The sequence below is a fragment of the Typopeltis vanoorti genome, chromosome 2 (genome assembly GCF_054136105.1).
Source record: "Typopeltis vanoorti isolate ZY-2024b chromosome 2, IOZ_Tvanoo_1.0, whole genome shotgun sequence".
Taxonomy (NCBI): Eukaryota; Metazoa; Arthropoda; class Arachnida; order Uropygi; family Thelyphonidae; genus Typopeltis; species Typopeltis vanoorti.
Genome location: NC_143550.1, coordinates 91,719,169 through 91,734,723, shown reverse-complemented (window position 1 = coordinate 91,734,723; position 15,555 = coordinate 91,719,169). Strand labels below are relative to the sequence as shown.

At 36.0% G+C, this 15,555-nt stretch overlaps 1 protein-coding gene across 1 annotated transcript in view; it reads left to right on the top strand.

Moving 5' to 3' along the window:
- The window catches only part of Itpr (Inositol 1,4,5,-trisphosphate receptor), a 1,112,489-nt gene that overhangs the window by 555,295 nt on the left and 541,639 nt on the right, over positions 1–15,555 (top strand). Inside the window, exon 31 of the mRNA XM_090401920.1 lies at positions 12–137. Within this exon, the coding sequence (XP_090258046.1) occupies positions 12–137 (126 nt within the window). The remainder of the gene's footprint in view (positions 1–11; positions 138–15,555) is intronic.

The window sequence follows — 15,555 nt, the reverse complement described above, 5'->3', positions numbered from 1 at the left end:
TTTTTTTCTAGAAAGAGGACATACGTATGAATGAACTTATGAGATTAGCTCATGAATTTCTGCAACATTTCTGCTTGGGAAATCATGCAAATCAGTCACTTCTCCACAAACATATAGATTTGTTCCTGAATCCTGGGGTAAGCATTATAATAAAGATTTCATTCATAAAGCTTCTGTACTTATTTCTTATATGGTTATATCCCGAAAGTACATGTGACGTACATTCCTAAAAACTATTAAAATGTGTGATTCTGTATTTTTATGTTCAATGTATTAAAATTTATTGCATGTAATGGTGCAAATAGAATTCCTTTTAAACAACTATCTTTTGCAGTTTAATATTGTAGTAGATGCATAGGAAATACTGTTTAGATATCATCTAGCAAGTGTTTATAAAAGATGAAGCTGGTATACTGTAATTTCACTATCCTCATTTTATTAAATAAAAACATTTACAATATTGGATTATGCCTCTATATTTCATATTAAGCATATGAAATATAGAGGCATGCCAAAAGTGGGATAGGGAGGATTTTGAAATCAAATAACATATATCTAGAGAATGGTCCATGCAATGTTATGAATAAGCAGTGTATCTGGGAAGTAAAAAACAAGCCACCTTAACATAAAGATAGCTAAATTATGACACTTGTGGTTTAGCTTTGACATATCCGGATTTTAACCAGATAAAGAACTTAGTAGGAACACTACAGTATATAAAATGATTCATATTTCAACATAAATTATGTTGAACTGTTTTGAAATAATTTCTTAATTGCTTATAACAAAAATAATACTAGAGAGAGAGATGTTATTAAAATCATCACAGTTTATAACTTAAACCAACTAGAAGCTAATGTAAAATTTGTATTAATGCCAGCCTGTTTGGCAGAATGGAAATTCTATCCATTCTGCCAAATCTTCAGGTAGTAGATAAATTTCATAGCTAGTGGGTGTGATTACTACTATACTCATTACAGGCTCTTGTGCTCTCTGAGCAGAAGAGTAGGATTATTTAATCCTTAGTCTGCTCACAGCACTAAATTAATGTGTGATAAGTTTACAACTTTGCCTAAAATTTACTCCATTACATATAAGTATTCTAATGTTGCAAATACTTTGTGATGTTGCAATATGCATATGTAATTCAATGGATTTTACCACTAACAGGTATTTTTTTTTATTTTATTAAAAAAAAAGCTAGTATTTATTTAAAAAAAAAAAAACATGTTGGTGATCTGTAGCACATAATTACTCTGGATGAGCTAAGAATTAGATGATTATAATCTGCCCTCTCTCGAGATCAAACAGTCTTTATTCTAGCCATTTCCAGTAAGTAGAGAATGGACTCACATTGGGCAGTGACATTATCAATGCTTATTCTTTCGCACAAATACCCATGACTTGGAAAAGATAAAATGCTGCAAATTCACCTCCTGTCCGAATAGTAGTCAATCCATTTTGTCCCTAATAAGGCCATTGGTACAACTTTTGTCAACCCAGGTTTCCTCCCACTCTCATCCAGATAGTATTGTAGTCACCTTGCGTAAAGACAGTGCCGATTCACTAGCATCACTCTTCTCTTCCAATTCCTGCATTGATGACCTGGACAAAGTTCCCTTCACTCTTCCAAAAATTGCTCTCTCCATATCACCCATAGTCTTCTGCCAGAAAGAAATCTGAAAAATCCTTAATAACCTGAGCACAAAAAAGACATCTGGTCCTGATGGTATCCCAACTTTTGTGTTGAAAAACTGTGCCCCAGAACTAATACCTATCCTGTATCCTCTTAAGTCTATCCTATTCAACTGACATCGACTATACTGCATAGAAATAGGCTCACATTAGCCCATCCCAAAGTAGGGTGATAAAAGTCATCCAACGAACTATCATTTATTCATAGTATCATCCAATTTCTCTCACTTCTCTCTCTCTCTCTCTAATATGGGAAAAAAGTCATCATTTACCAACTTCTACACACCTAGAGATCTACTAACATATCAGTTATGAGCGGTATGGATTCTGCTGCTTACAATCCACAGCCAGTCATCTAGCTTTCATCACCCACTTCTGGACTCGAGCTATGGAAAAATTTGGATAAATTCATGTAGTTGCTCTTTACATTTCAGAAGTATTTGATCGGGTTTGACACAGGACCTACTTAGCAAGCTGCCATCCTATGGTCTACCTTCCACAGTCTGGAACTGGATCGCCAACTTTTTTCACTGATCACTCACTATATGTCATGGTGATGCTTTCCTCTCCTCAGATTTTCCCACCAACGAAGGATTCTGTACTTTTACCCACTCTCTTCCTGAATGATATAAATGATCTACTCTCATAAAGTTCAAATTCTATCCATATCTTTGCCAATGACAGCATACTCCTTTCCTCTTTTTCATTTGACAAACCTTGTAGTACTCAATCAGAATCCTCAGGATCCACAGTGACCAATGTCCTGAACTCCGATCTCCTAGCTATATGGGACAACCCTGTAGACTTCAATCCCACCAAAACTAAGTCTCTCTCACACAAGAAAGAGCCCACATCCTTCCCCTGCTAGCATTTTCCCTTTCTATAAGAAATAGTGTGAATCTGAATAAGTCAATTATGTCAGAAGGGAAATATGGCTTGATGAGTTCAAGGATCTCTGTCAATGGTACATTGCCCATAGAAGGCATCAGATAAGGAGATTATTTCTGTTTTGGTTACAACTTGCATTGTTTTCCACAATGATTTACTTCAGTGCTGTGCTTGTCACAGGTATAATTTTGCTATGAAGATATGAGATAAAAATGTAGCAAAATATTAATAAGTTCAATAAATATATTTTTTCTTCTCTCTTATTACTGTTTATTCTATTAAGTGCTATTATGAGTGTTATATGTTTGCTTAACTCAGTCATCATAGTCCACTACTGCAGTAACTGGAAATGGCCTAATTTCAGTTGCATCATCAAATTCTTGAAATGCATTCCTCAGGAGGTGTGCATGATGTTATGTCTGTGCTACATGAAAAAGTTCTATCATTGCTAGCTTCCTATCAACAGTTTTTCTCCAAATTGTTCTGTTATCTGTCAATACTTCAATATTATTAGATCTTATTTACTACATCAATCCAACTAGATCTAGGTGTTGCTTTGGATCTATCTTTTTCCTACCATTCTATACAGAATGCTTGTTTTGCTAACCTTTCCTCTCCAATGCTGTTCTGGTCCAGACCATCTGTGATTAGCTTTGCTAGCATATTCCTGAATGCTAACAATGTCAAGTTCTTTCCTAACATCCTCATTTTTAATCTGTTTAATCCTCTAATTTTTCTAAACTCTCAAATCTGTAGCCTCCAGTCTTTGATCAACTGTTTTATTTCTAACCCAGCTCTCAAATTCAGAAGTTAAAATTGATTTGAACACTGTTCTATATATAGCTAGTTTAGTGTTTGGGCTGATTTCTCTCATATTCCATATGAATTTATTCAGTTGACCTCCTACCCTACCAGCTTTGCTAATTCTGTTGTCTTTTTTCCGTGTTTTATTGCCATCTTCACTAAAATTTGTGAACTTTTTTTTTCCAGCTATTTATGCCTAAATAGTTAAAATGTGTTCTATACATTATCCATGAGAATACAGGTGATGTTTTTAGTGTTTCTGCCTGTTCTCATTGTCTTGTCTTTTTATTGCTGATTTCATACCAAATGTATTACAGCAGTTATTCAATTTATCAAGAGGAAACAGTTGGAATTGAAAAGGGTTTTATAAGCAGAGATCACTTCGAGTGAGTGGTATCAGTGGAACTAGCTGTAGATCCAGAAATGAGCTGTTGCATTTGTATACAAATGCTAGAAGTATAAGAAACAAGGCAGATGAAATGGTTGCATTAATTGTGTCTGTTCATCCAGAGATTGTCAGAATAAGTGAAACATGGTTGGAAGAGGACGACATCCTGACAGGAATTGAGATGGAAGGGTATGATGTGTTTCGTGAGGATAGAAGGGGTAAAAAGGGAGGGGGGAGTGCTATTGATGATAGAGAAAGAGTTATGTCCATACAAAGTACAGATGCAAGAGGGAAATAGTGCCAGTGGTTTTGAGGCAGTATGGTGTGAGATAGAGGTGAATGCAATCAAATACTTGGTTGGATGTTGTTTTAGACCAGGTAATGTGGATGGTGGTGATAATGAAATGTGTAATCAAATTAGTCAAGCAAATAAGAAAAGGGTGATCATTATGGGTGATTTTAATTATGGCAATATATACTAGAATGATCAGATAGCAACTGGAAGTAAATAAAATGAGTTTCTTGAGTTTTTGAGGGATAATTACCTCAGATATGTAACAGGACACACCAGGATTGAAGGTCTTGGATTTGGTCATCTCATCAGAGGAGGTAATTATAAAGGAGGTGTCAAATCATCCAGCAATTGGTGAGGGTGACCATATGGTGATTACCTGAGTGGTTGCCAGCAGTGTGAGGACCTCTGTGAGAAAAGGGTATATGTGGAACTACAAGGGGGGGGGGGGTGATTATGAAGAACTCAGGAGACATCTTGTGGGTGTAGCATGGAATGAGGAGTTAGCTGGAAAAGAGATCAATGCAGCTTGGAGGATTTTCAAAAACTATCTAGTAGATGCAATGTCTAAGTGTATTCCAGGGATGAGAAGGTTAAATAAGGTAGGTGTGAGATGGATGAATAAAGAGATTAAGTATGCGATACAAAGAAAGAGGGCATCATGGAGGCAGCATAAGAGAAGTGGAAATAACCAATTCCATGAGGTCTACAAAGACCAGGCAGGGATGGTGACTTGGCTGGTGAAGGTAGCTAAAGAGAGGTATGAACAGCAGTTGGCTAACGAAGCCAAAAAGAATCCTAAGGAGTTCTTTCAATATGTAGCCAGCAAAAGAAAGAATGATTATGGAAGGATGACATTAATAGGAGAAAATTATATAAAGACAGCTGTTGCAGAATGTGTGGTGGAGATACTTAATGAGCAATTCATAAAGGTCTTTCGAAAATCTTGTGAATGTGACTTTGTGGAGAGATTGAGATCAGTAGATGATGGGGAAGAGAGACTGACTGTGAGTGATCTAGAGGTGTATGTGGAGTTGAGTAAATTTGATGTTAATAAGGGCTGTGGGGCTTGGTAATATATCACCACGTATTCTGAAGGAATGTGCCAGGGAGTTGATACCTGTCTTGACATATTTTTTTAATATGAGTCTTGCGCTCGGTCAAGTCCCTAAGGAGGGTAAGATTGTGCCACTTCATAAAGGAGGTGATCGAACTCGAGCATCAAACTATAGGCCTATCTGTTTGTCAGGTGTTGTCCGTTGTTGGAGAAGCTCGTGAGAACTAGGATCCAGAGTTGGGTTGACAACAATGGTATAATCTTTGATGGACAGCATGGATTTGCTAAAGGGAGGTCATGTTTTAGTAATCTACTTACCTATTACAATAAGGTGACAGCTTCCTTGGACAGAGGAGAAGGATACACAGTAATATACTTAGATTTTGCAAAGGCTTTTTGATAGAGTACCTTATGATAAGTTGACAGTCAAACTAGAGCAGATGGGGTTGGATATTAGATTAGTGCATTGGATTGGAGACTGGCTATCTGACAGGTATCAACAAGTTGTGTATGGGGGAGCGATATCCAGGAAAAGGAAAGTCACTAGTGGAGTGGCTCAGGGATCTGTTTTGGGGCCATTACTGTTTAATTTGTATATTAACAATATAGGTGAAGATTTGGATGGAGATATCCAGTTGTTTGCAGATGATGCAAAGTTGGGACGAACCATGAAGAGTAGTGAAGATGTTGTGGCCTTACAAGAAGACTTGAATAAATTGAGTGATTGGGCACGGAAATGGAGATGTGAGTTCAGTGTTGCAAAATGTAAAGTTTTAAAATTTAGAAAACAAAGATGGGATGCAGAATTTATGCTTAGTGAGGATATATTGTTGGAGGTGGAAGAAATAAGAGATCTGGGGATGATAGTGGATTAGGATCTGAAATTTAGGGGATGCATAGCCAAAATTGTGAAGACAACACAAAGGCTTCTGGGAATGATGCGGAGGCCACTGACTTGTAGAAGTAGGGAGATTCTTGGTCCATTGTATAAGGCTTTGATTAGGCCACACGTGGACTATTGTTTCCAGATTTGGTCACCTGATTTTCAGAAGGATGAAGAGATGTTGGAAAGGGTCCAAAGGCGATTGACTAAGGTAGTTTCTGACCTCTGGAATGTCGAGTATGAGGAAAGATTGAGATGTAATTTGCAGAGTCTGGTGGACAGGAGGAAGAGGGAAGATATGATAGAGACCTATAACAACCCCTTACCAACTTGTATCAAGTTGGTAAGGGGTTGTTACAGGATCAATGCTGGAGAAGTTCTACAGAAAATAGTAGGAGATTGGGGGGAGAACCAGAGGTCATCTCTGGAAACTGTATAAAGAGGGTGTGAGTAGGGAAGTGAGGGGCAGGTTTTTTCAAGCAGAGTTGTAAATGATTGCATGGAATTTGCATATCACCCAACTCAGCAGGTGCCAGGAAGGATTAAAACATTGTACATGGGATTTTTCCCTTCATTATGGTTGTTAATACCTTGTTGTTAATAAGTTGTACTTTCTAAACATTGTAATTGTAATGCTGTTGTTTCACTCCACGAATGAAATGTCTACATTTCATTGTGTATTTTGCAATGAATGATTAATTGCTTTGAAGAAACAAACTGTTTGGAGTTAAAGATGCAGAGGTCGACAATCAATATGTTCACAACTATTAAATGAAGTAGCCACTGCCATTGTGGAACTGGCCATGAAAACAGTTTGGTGTCTTCAGTTCACATGTTGTATCAAGACACATGGATGTGTCCTACATAACTGTCTGGAAAATTCTGCAGAAGATTCTGCATTTCTACCTGTTCAAGGTAATCCTGATACAGGAATTGTGCCCACAGTATTTGAAAGTCGACTGCCATTCATTTGAACATTCCCTGCTCGAGTGGAATTGGGAATACTGCATTGCCATGGATGATTTTATTGGGAGATGAGGCTTACTTTCACCTGAATGGAGTGCAAATAGCAACAGTTGCCCTGGTATGGTCTAAGCAAAACCTGCATGCAATCCAACAAATCCCTTTGCATTCACCAAAAGTTGTCTGGTACGCGTTTACAACTTCGTTTAGCATTGGACCATTCTTCTTTGAGGACATTTGCCATTCCGGTTCTGTGACCTGCTCATTTACTGCTGAGAGGTATCACAATATGATAAACAGTTTTGTTGTGCCAACACTAGAGCAGTTCCTGTGCACTGATTCAGTCATTTTCATGTAGGGTGGGGCCTATAGGAGGTTCTTTGGGAACATTTAACAGAAGCCAGAGTAATCAACTGTGTATCTCCCACTGTACTGCCACCTAGTTCACCTGATCTGACCACTGTGGCTTCTGGCTATGGGGATTTCTCAAAAGTTAGGGTTTATTGGCTCATCCTGATAACTTGCCAGCACTGAAAAACATCATAATGCAGCATGTGTGCAACATCTGTCCCAACCAACTGTGTTCTGCAATTGAACACACTACTCAAAGGATGCAGTTTATGGCATACTGGGAAGGGCAGCACATCAAACAGTACAGCCTGAGATGCATAATGGAAGTAAATAAAAATGTCATATTTATACTTATCACTTTTCTCCTTCTTACACACAGAGAAAAATTACTATATCTACATTTGTTACATCATACAGTGTCCCTGGTGATGAATTTTGGAACTACTTTTTCTTTTCACAATGTATTATTGCAAAGTTTTGCAGCGTTTCGAGCTTTGCAGCTTCCCTGTTCAAGGCATTTCACAAAGCCTTGAACAGGGATACTTTAATTTAGATCACCCTATATATATATATAAAACACAAAACTTTGTAAACAAAAAAACATCATCCTCAACAAAGATGAATATCATGATCCTCTTGACTCATGTGGTATGTTCTGACTACTTCTTGTCGCAAAATGATATTTGCATTTGTAAAGAAGGTTTGGCCATTGGCTCAGCACTATATCTCCCTGTAGCCAACTTTTACGTGGATGCTTTTTTGAGTACCAATTTTTATGTATTTTGACTTTAAAACTCAAATTTTGGCTCAGATATGTTGTTGATATTGTCATCATTTGCTTCACAGTTCTCTAACTTTAAACACCTTCCTAAACAACATAAATTTGTACACACACTCTCTCAGATGTCTGTCCCTCGCTGTTTATCATAACCCCATTTATAATGCTGATATTTAAACTCTTAGCAACCTTAAAAATACAGCAGTAGTAATTGCTCTCCAGTGGCCAAGCTTTTAAGTATGAACTAGAAATTATCATCAAAATATTTATATAAACAGATATTTATATAAATATTTGTTTATATAAATATGTTTAGTGTTTTGGCTGATTTCTCTCTTATTCCATATGAATTCTCAAAGTCAGGGTTTATCGGCTCATCCTGATAACTTGCTAGCATTGAAAAACAACATAATGCTCCACATACCATTTGGTATATGGAAAAAAAGAAATCCACCAATTCACTGCTGTAACATTTGTTTGTCCCCGTTAATCACATTAAGTGGACACCCATTATGTATATCTGTGCGCATATACACACACACACACACACACACACACCTAGTATTGCTATGACAAAGAGAAAAATTTAACTATAGTTGATTATCTTATGGAACGATCAGAAGGCTTGTAGAGTAGTTATCTGTTATTGTGATAGATACATCAACAGTTTGTGGAATATTGGTGGTAGCAAATTCTTTGGCATCTAAACCTACTGGATCAATCAATTTTATTAAAGAGGAAAACTAATGATAACCAAGTGAATTCATTGTCCAGGTAAGATCATTTCATTAGGAAAACTGGAGAGTGAAGAAAATTGGCATAAATCAGAAAATTTTGAATTGGTGATATTGAAATAGTGAGAGAGAATTCAAATAAATTGATAGAAGAGGCAGGCATAGAGATCTTTTAACCACAGGGAAGATTTAAAAAAAAAAAAAAAGAGGTAATTCTGAGTTAGGACACTGATTGGTATATTTTAACAAATGTGCTCAGATCGAAATTAATACATTCAAAGATGGTGTAATTGGGTAAACTGAAGCAGAAGCAAATAATTTCCGTACATTACTTTACCCTCACTTTCCCAAAAAAAAAAGTATTTCTGAATTTTCCTCCTATATTATTCTTCATATATTAGTTTTATAACACTTCAGTAATGCCGTAAGATTTGAGAAAAGAGCAATGACATTGTAAAAAACTAGGGGCATTTCTAAATAAAAGTAGGCTATATTAGCAATTAAAATAATAATAATATTAAATTTTTTAATATTATTAATTTTTTTCTCTCTTTTCCCACTAGAGGTCAGGCTAAATAAAATATTAATAAGCAGCTTAGATTCATTTTACCTTTGTAAAGTGCAGTAGCATGTAGCTTGTTTCTTATACATATGTATGTATTTTTCTGATGATGACCTCAATACAGAGGTCGAAACATCAAATGTTACTTTCCTAATATTAAGTAAAGTAATTATTTTAACACGTATGTTCTGTCTCCATAAATTCTTAACCATGAATGCTGATCCTCATGTAACCTTAAAAGACAGTAAGGAAGTTTAGTTACATTGATCTGGCTATGCTTGGACTGTGCTGTACCAGTATCATAACCTAGTTTTTGATGAAATTTTGGAAAATATTTTCAATGAAGAATGATTCAAAGTGACTAAAATAGGCCCAAAATCTCTGTACTGTTGGTTATGAGAATAAATTTAGGAAATGTCATTTGCAGAACTCGGTGAATAGGAGGAAGGATGATATGATTCATGTGTCTACATAGGTGATAGGGTTTTTATCACATAAATACAGAAGAGTTTTCATGAAGTGCTGGAAGTTGAACAAGGGGCTATCCTGGCAAATTGGATAATGAGCATGTTTGCAGGAGAGTATATATGTTTTTTGGTGAAGTGAACTACATTGTCCAAGCATGCAGTGATTGTTAAATTCTCCTTCACTTTGAGCCTCTTTAGCTTCCTAAGTCCACCACAGAGTCCTAATTTTTCTATCCTTGCTGACAATCTCACTGCATGCCTCTCTGGGTGAGTCAATCAATGTTTTATTTGCTATCTATCACTGAGTCTCCAAGGTTTGGGTACTTTTTATCAAACTCTTTCATTCTCTTGAAGAATATTTGCATATTTGAGTCTTCAATTCACTTCTGAAAGTTGCCCAGCTTTGATTCTTTATAAAATTATGGTTTCAGTTTTAAATAGTGTATAGTATGCCTTTTTCATATAATCGTGTTTCATTTTTTTCGTACTGAATACAAGTGTTCTTTAGTAGTGTTTGTTGTAATTTTGTTCCCTCGTGTTCTTACTACTTGTTTATGTTTGTGTTACTACTGCTTTTGCTTTTTGAAAATGACATCTATAAGGAAGCACGTGTCTGTGACATGAAAGCTATGATGCATAGACTAAGTTCTATATTGGATTTTTTCCAGGGGATGCATTGGGGGAATTCTTTTATATATGCACCAAAAAATGTAAAAGATGATTGGACTGTTAAGGGTGATGAAAAGAAGGAAAATATTAATGCATGTGAAAAATGGATGGTAATGATAATAAAGGGAATGGAGTGGAAGAGAGAGAGAGATTAGGCAAGAAATGATGAGTAAAATCAAGCATCTGGAAATGAGATTAGACATCTGAAGAAGAAGAAGAGGTTGGCAGATGTCAATGAGAAGGAGGAAGTTAGTATTTAAAAAAAAAAAAAAAAAGAGTCCAAGGATAATTTAATAGTATTGTATGGGGATTCAGTCATTAGGGGTGTAATGAATGAAGCACACAAAACATGCTTTTCTGGTGGAGCATTGAAACAAATAACTGATGCTTTGCAGAGAAGGAAAGGGTCATTCATGCCCACTACCACCACAATTTGTGGTGGTAGTGGGCATGAATGACTTCGATGGTGAAAAAGGAATGCTGATAGAGAATTCAGGAAGTTGTTGGAGGAGGTAATGGTCAATATCATCGTTGGGATAGTCGTCATACCAAGATAGCTGAGTTGTGTGAGGCAAAGGGGTTCAATTTGCAAATCTGTTCAGTGAATTTGAAGGTAAGTTGGAATGGTTTAAAGTTAGTATAAAGTAGAATAGCACAGCGAAACGTGTTGTATGGCAAGAGGAAGATAGATATGAAGTTGAAGATGTGATCATGGCAGTACAAGGTGATGGAATGCATAAAGATAAGGATGAGACATGTGTGAATGACATTCAGAGACTGAATCAGGGAAACAGGAACAGTCAGACTGAAGAGAGACAGACAGAGAAGTGTGGTATAGCAACCACAGTAGAGAATGTTGGTGGAAATATCCTCAAAGACAGAGGAATTGTTCTGTCTCTATACAAATGTAAGGAGTATTTGAAATAAGAGAGCAGAGTTGCTGCATTGATTCAGTATACCCAAAGATAATTGGTGTACTGAAACTTGGTTATCTGAGGATGATGTACTGTCAAAAACAGAAATGGAAGGATATAAAAAAAAAATTTGGAAAGAAGAAAATTTGGATAGGAAGGTGAAGAGAGGAGTTTTTTATTTATTTATTTATTTTTTTTATGTTGAGCCCTTATACGAGATGTTGGTTGATGGGTAGCAGGTTGGGAAAGAAGGAACTTATTTACATTTGATTTAAAAGACTGTATATTGTATTCCTTTGGAAATACATAAGGGAGAAGACTGTTTCACAGTACAACAGTAGAAGGGATGAAGGAGGAGGAGGAAAAGAAACTTGTTCTGTGGGTTTCAAGGTGTACTGTGAAAGGATGTTGGGCGACAGCTGTATATGTTCCAACGAGCTTAGTAGGGGAATTATTGATGCTATTTCAGATGAACATTTCCAATGGAAATATTTGTAGAATACACATAGCGCAGAAATCAAACATCTGTGTGAAAGTGGGAAGAGTGAGTTGGTAAGAGATGGGTCATTAATAAGTCTAATTGCTCTCCTCTGTATTGAGTCAAGCATTTTGAAGGAGCTTTTAGGGGGCCCCACCCCATATGTGAGAGCAGTATTCAATGGCTGGGTAGATTTGCTATTTGTATAAAGTTAACAGCTGCTCAGGGGTGAAGTAACATCTTGAGCAAAAGAGAAATCCTAATTTTTTAGAAGCTGAGAATTCAATGCTTGGGATGTGCTTATGCCAGAAGAGGCTTAGTTGTCAGGGTAATTCCAACAAGAGAAATCTCAGATTATCTGAAAATTTGAATGTTGTCAAAAATAATACTATGAGAAAATGGTTCTTTTTTATGAGAGATAGACAGAACTGGGTTTTAGTAGCATTGAAATTGATGAGGTTATCAGAATCAAATTGGAGGTTGACTTGGAGATCAGAATTGAGGGAGGTGGTGGTTGATGTTCTGTAGGTTGAGATGAGTTGTGTAGAGTAAAGTTTATCAAATGAAAGGGAGGAGTGCATTGTGCTGTCATCTGCAAAATTGTGTTTTGGGTTGGAGGTCAACTGAAGTAGGTCGTTGATATATAGCAGGAAAAGGGTTGGTGAAAGGACAGAACCTTGTGGAACCCCAGCATTAGTTGAATGGTGAGAAGATAAGGAACTGTCTGCAACCACACATAGTGTGCATCCAGACAGAAAGCTGGTAATCCAACTACAGAAGTCCTGGGGCAGGCCAAACTATGGTAGTTTGCTTAGTAAGCCTTTGTGCCAGACCAGGTCAAATGCTTTGGAGATATCAAGTGCAACCACTTCAGATTCTCCAGACTTCTTCATGGCATTTGTCCAGTGATGGGTGACATGTGTGAGTAGATCTCCTATTGATCGATAGCGACAAAATCCATACTGGCAGTCATTTATTATGTGGGTGCCTTCAAGGTAGTTTTGGAGTTGGAAATTGATGATTTTTTCCATTACTTTAGACAGGACTGAGGTGAGCAAGATGGGTGGGTGTAGTTGGACGGCAGTGACTTGTCGCCCTTCATGGGAATGGGTTGATTATGCCATATTTACTCGAATATAACTCGCACTTTTTTTCCCCAAAATTAAAGCTAAAAAATCATGGTGCGAGATATATGCAGAAACTAAAGTTTTCACAAAAAAAAATTAAAATGGGTATGACTTACCAAGAATCTCCTATTAACTATCGCTACTTCTGGACTCGAGAGCAGTTTCCTCGTGTGCATTGTCAAAGTCATCTACCCAAATAGCATCATCTTCTTTCCCATTATTTCAAGCAGAACTTACCAGTAATTTACAAGACTTGAGTTACTTCAAAAACCTCAAACAGCACATCAGTGCTATGAGCAAAACTTTTTCCTCAAAATACGAGTACTGGAAGCAAAGCTCAAACTAATTGACAGTCAGCGCCACAATGAAAGTTCACCCTTGCCCGTAAATAAACTCCGTGACTAATTGCATTAACGGTACACAACAAAAAATGGAGGCCAAGAACAAAATATTCAACGCAGTTATTTTTTACTTTACGATGGAAAACAGAAAATCACTAAAAGAAGACATCATCAAATTATCAGGAGAATGCAACATCAATTCTAAAAATATCATCGGGTGCCATCGTTTCAGACCCATAAATCAAAGAAAGGAAGGAACGAACTTTTCACGTCTCATAAAAGTAACTTGTGACATGCCGACAAGCAAATCTAAATTAATAACAGCAATCATCAACAAGTTCAAAAATACCTGTCTCCAATCACACATATGTGCTCGACGAGACCTAACATTTGCACAGAGAGAACAAAGTCGTCAACTTCGAAAACAACTAGATGAAAAACGCAAAAATGGAGAAAACAATTGGATCATAGATTACAAACAAGCTAAATTAGTACAAAAATCAAGTGATGCCACTTGTTCCAACAAGACAAGAGTCCTTCACAAAAGTCGGTTCCTCATGGAACGGCTTTATAAAGAAACATGTAAAACTTTACTTCACCCTTCTAACTTAAACAGATCCAATGGTCTATGTCTATCTCCTTTGTGGGAGATAGTACTTTTAAATCACATAATCTTTCCTAACTTTTTAATTGTATATATATATATTATTTAATTATTTTTTAAGTTTATGTAAGTTTTTTTTTAATGAGTTAGGAAATTTAATGACCTTTTTTAGTTGTCTTGCATTAGCTTAACTACTTTGGCATCACTTGTGAAATTGTCAGTTATTGTTCAACCTTGCACTGAAGATGCTTGTGATACTCAGGTGAAAATTATACTAATAAATAATATTTTATGTGAGTTAATTCCAGTATTATAATTTATTTAAATATGCCTACTCACTGTATTTCCTTATTGAAACACAATACATAAATGACTTTAGATTAACTGAAACCACTGGGTTCATAGGTGATTTTGTTATATATAAAATATTGCTTTTTTATTTCTGCTGCTGCTGCTGCATGTTATTTAGCAACTGTTCTATGTATAAATTGATAACCCTTTGATTGAATAATATATATATATATATGTATATCTTTGGAATATTTAACATACTTTATATACTTTTTGCCTGAAGCCATCATTTCCTGTGGAATCTCTTCAAGTACTCTTTACTGTCTAATCCTTATTTCTCTTTTGTTCCTAAACCTTTCTCAATGTCTTCTGCTCTGCCTGCTCTTCCCCAGTCCCACTTGAGGGTAAGATTCTTTCTTACAAGCTTACTTTAATGAAAAATTTTGCCAGCACCTGCACTATTTTATTGTTGCACATATTTTAGCTTGATTAGTGTTTAATGTAATATTTTGAATTGTATGAAATTTATGGAGATGTTAAAACGTTTTTATTGTAAATTAGTCCTGGACATTTTTTAAATGAAATTAATTCTGGTTAAGGTTTTCTTTATTCTGTTATATTGAAGAGTTACATTTTTTGTATATTATTATTATTATTTAATTGATAAATATATATATAAAAGTTAGTAATTTTATTATAATACAGTACGTTTGCTATAACTAAACATCACTGTAATAAAATGATGCACTGTACTGTACGCCAACAGATGCGAGACCCTTCGACACTTCTGCGCATGTCAAAAGAAGGAGAATCCATTCCGATATTAGGGTAATCAATGTGTTTTGTGAGATGATTATTTATTACTATGTCACAAAATTAGCTTTTCTTTTATGAAAATTCTAGTTCTTAAAAAGTGGTAACTATTTTTCTTGTACAACAGTTGGAAAATTTACGTATAAAGCACATGATTTCATGTGTTGGTGATCAATTCGTACATCCTTTATTTCTTTCTCCCCCTTTGGCATGAATTGACTATTCTTGGCACATTGCCAAGGTCAGCTCTACGAAGTGTGGGTGTACAATAATTAGCTTGAAAAAAAAAAACTGATTTTACAACCAATGTTATTTTTAATATGTTGTTGTAAACAGTAAAAGCACAAACCTTCATGACAGTGAACTGAATTTCCTCACAAATGATGTCAGCTGTGGGGAGTAATGCTGTGAGATATAATACATAATATTATTCACTGTATTAAAACTACAAAATAA